The sequence below is a fragment of the Mytilus edulis genome, chromosome 8 (genome assembly GCF_963676685.1).
Source record: "Mytilus edulis chromosome 8, xbMytEdul2.2, whole genome shotgun sequence".
NCBI classification, from domain to species: domain Eukaryota; kingdom Metazoa; phylum Mollusca; class Bivalvia; order Mytilida; family Mytilidae; genus Mytilus; species Mytilus edulis.
Window position 1 is genome coordinate 87,307,714 of NC_092351.1, and position 2,576 is coordinate 87,310,289.

At 30.9% G+C, this 2,576-nt stretch overlaps 1 protein-coding gene across 1 annotated transcript; it reads right to left on the minus strand.

Moving 5' to 3' along the window:
• Window positions 1-1,011: 1,011 nt before the first annotated feature.
• Window positions 1,012-1,782, minus strand: LOC139484488 (E3 ubiquitin-protein ligase TRIM9-like). Its single transcript, XM_071268219.1, has one exon. The coding sequence runs from the start codon at window positions 1,780-1,782 to the stop codon at window positions 1,012-1,014; it is 771 nt and encodes a 256-aa protein (XP_071124320.1).
• Between the last annotated feature and the right edge of the window lie 794 nt (window positions 1,783-2,576).

Genomic DNA, 2,576 nt, shown 5'->3' on the forward strand with positions numbered 1-2,576 from the left:
TATAGAGATGAAGAACAGTACAACTCAATGTCAAATATAACTTAGGAAGACAAACCTAGGTATTGTGATTGGTTTTATTAGAGTCAATACAAAAGAGTTGAACGAAGGAATGAGAACAATGAAACAACTACGTTTGATAGCTAGTATAATTACAAACCTGACGCTTTTCTTCGGTTTCGGGTTTGCATCTGTTTTCACAGTTTCCCTGAGAAAAATAATGACATTGTCAACCATATTATGTTTTATCTTATATGTGCGTCAAAATTGTAAGTTATTGTAAAATGAAATAAAACACTGCATTTTCTGTATTTTTAAATATATACAAACCAAATAAGCTGTGTGAAAATAACCCAAATTAACGCAAACTAGTTTCCAAATTTGTATTAAAAGTACTGCATTGTTTTGTTGATTTTTCTTTTTTTTTACTAGACATTAAGTATAATTCAGGATCATTCATGGACAAATCTGGATATATATATATCCAATTTTCATTGGTAGATATTATCATTCTGATTTTAATAAGTATGATTCGGAATTACAAGTTCTACAACATGTACGTATCGACATTTGAATTTCGATTTGTACTAGAAGGGTTCTGAATCCTACTGAATTCCTATTTGTATTTGTATTTGTATTCGTACTGTAAACATATATTTTGGATTCCAACAGCCAACCTATTGATAAGCTTGTTATTCCACTAATGATAATACTGATAATTCAATACAATTCAATAACCTACAATTCCATTTTATCACAAAAAAACAGCTTGCAATTTAAGAAATGTTCATCAGCTGTGTTTAACATTGCATTATCACAAGTTTAATTTAGTGAATACCTTTTGATTGTCTGATTTACGAATATCTTGACAAAAAGTGGCGGAATATGCCATATTTATTCAATCTCTTGAAGTCGACGAGAAACTGACAACGACATGGGAAAATAACCCGAAAAAACACGAAAAGTCCAACAGTTTCCAAAAAACTTCATTTCAATCTATCACTAAGAACAAACTTACCCAAATGTTAGTTTCCCAAACAGTTTCTCTATTTCTCCCCCTGCTACTGTCTTTTTGGCATATTTGACTGATGGCATAATAGAAATCTGTATTTCTTCTATTTGATCGATTTGTGACTTTATATGTTCAAGCTTTTGTAACAATTTCGAGGTATCTTTAATCCCCTGTGTGTCTTGATAGAACTTCTGCTGCTTCTTTGCTCTATTCAAAGTAGTTTTTATCTCATTTTCAATAGACTGTAAAATTTGAAGATTTTTTGTTTCTTTTTCTTTCACTGATTTAACCATTCTTTCAACGGTCTGATCAATCAGCTCTTTTAAATGTCTCCCTTCTTCTCTGATAGCGTCGATGACTCCTTTAACATCAGCCTGATATTGATTTGGGCCTTGGTCAATACCTGCTATATTTGACTGTAAGTTTTTCATCTTATTGTCGATCACCATTTTGACCTCAGCTTTGATCCCTTCAGTTGATTCCTTGATTTCAGCAAAATCATGGTATTTGTGTTTTTTAACCACACATATTTTACATATGGATGTATTACATTCCATGCAATAATATATGAAGTTTTCATCATGTTCTTTACAATATAGTTTAACTTCCGGGTTTATATTTGGACCACTCAGAAATGTGTGATTTTTGGTCATCTTTGTCCGTAAATGAGATATTTTACATCCATCACAAAACATCTGGTCACACTGTTCGCAGTAGTTATGTCCAGGACTAGACATACATATCTCACACGTTTTGGACGCAGCCTGTGCCATCCCAGTTTGCTTGCGTTAATTTATCTATTGCATAAAATGAAAATTCATTAAAAAATATCATAAAACTTCAATTCAAGTAATGTATATATCGTTTGTTAAAATAATACTTCGATTATGTTGTGGGATTTCACAATGGGGTTCCATGCAAATGACACATTTCTGTCACGACATTCCAGCAACAAATGTCAAATTTTGTATTACACTTATGGCTAATCTGATGTAAATAGAAACATATATTTACATACTATAAATTGCTGAATTGATGTTTTATTTTTTTATTCATTTTATTTATTCTATTCATTTTATTTGTTTTATCTATTTCATCTATTTTATTTTATTTTACTTATTATATTTTTTTATTTTTTTTTTTGGGGGGGGGGGGGGCACACAGAGATATCTGTATCAGAATGAAATTTTTTTTTTACAGTTCTCTACAAGTTGCATAAATAAGAACCTCGCATATCAACATTTGAATAAACAGTTGTATGATTCTTATTTCCTGAAATTATTTTTTTTTCTTGTGAGACTATTCTTTCCAAAGGTATTCTGGATTTCTTATATATGTGATGTGTAGAAATCTTGGTCTTTGAATTGATTGATAATTGGTATTGTGTGGTCTTTTGTAACTTAGTATGCCGTAAAGGGATTTGTTTATTATTGAAGGCAGTATGTGACCGTAAATTGTTAACTTCTGTGTCATTTGATCTTTTGCTGGAGAGGTGTTTTATTCGGACTACTTCATCATTCCCTTTTTGTTTTATATCGTATAAGTGTGGTGATCCAATACAAGTCTT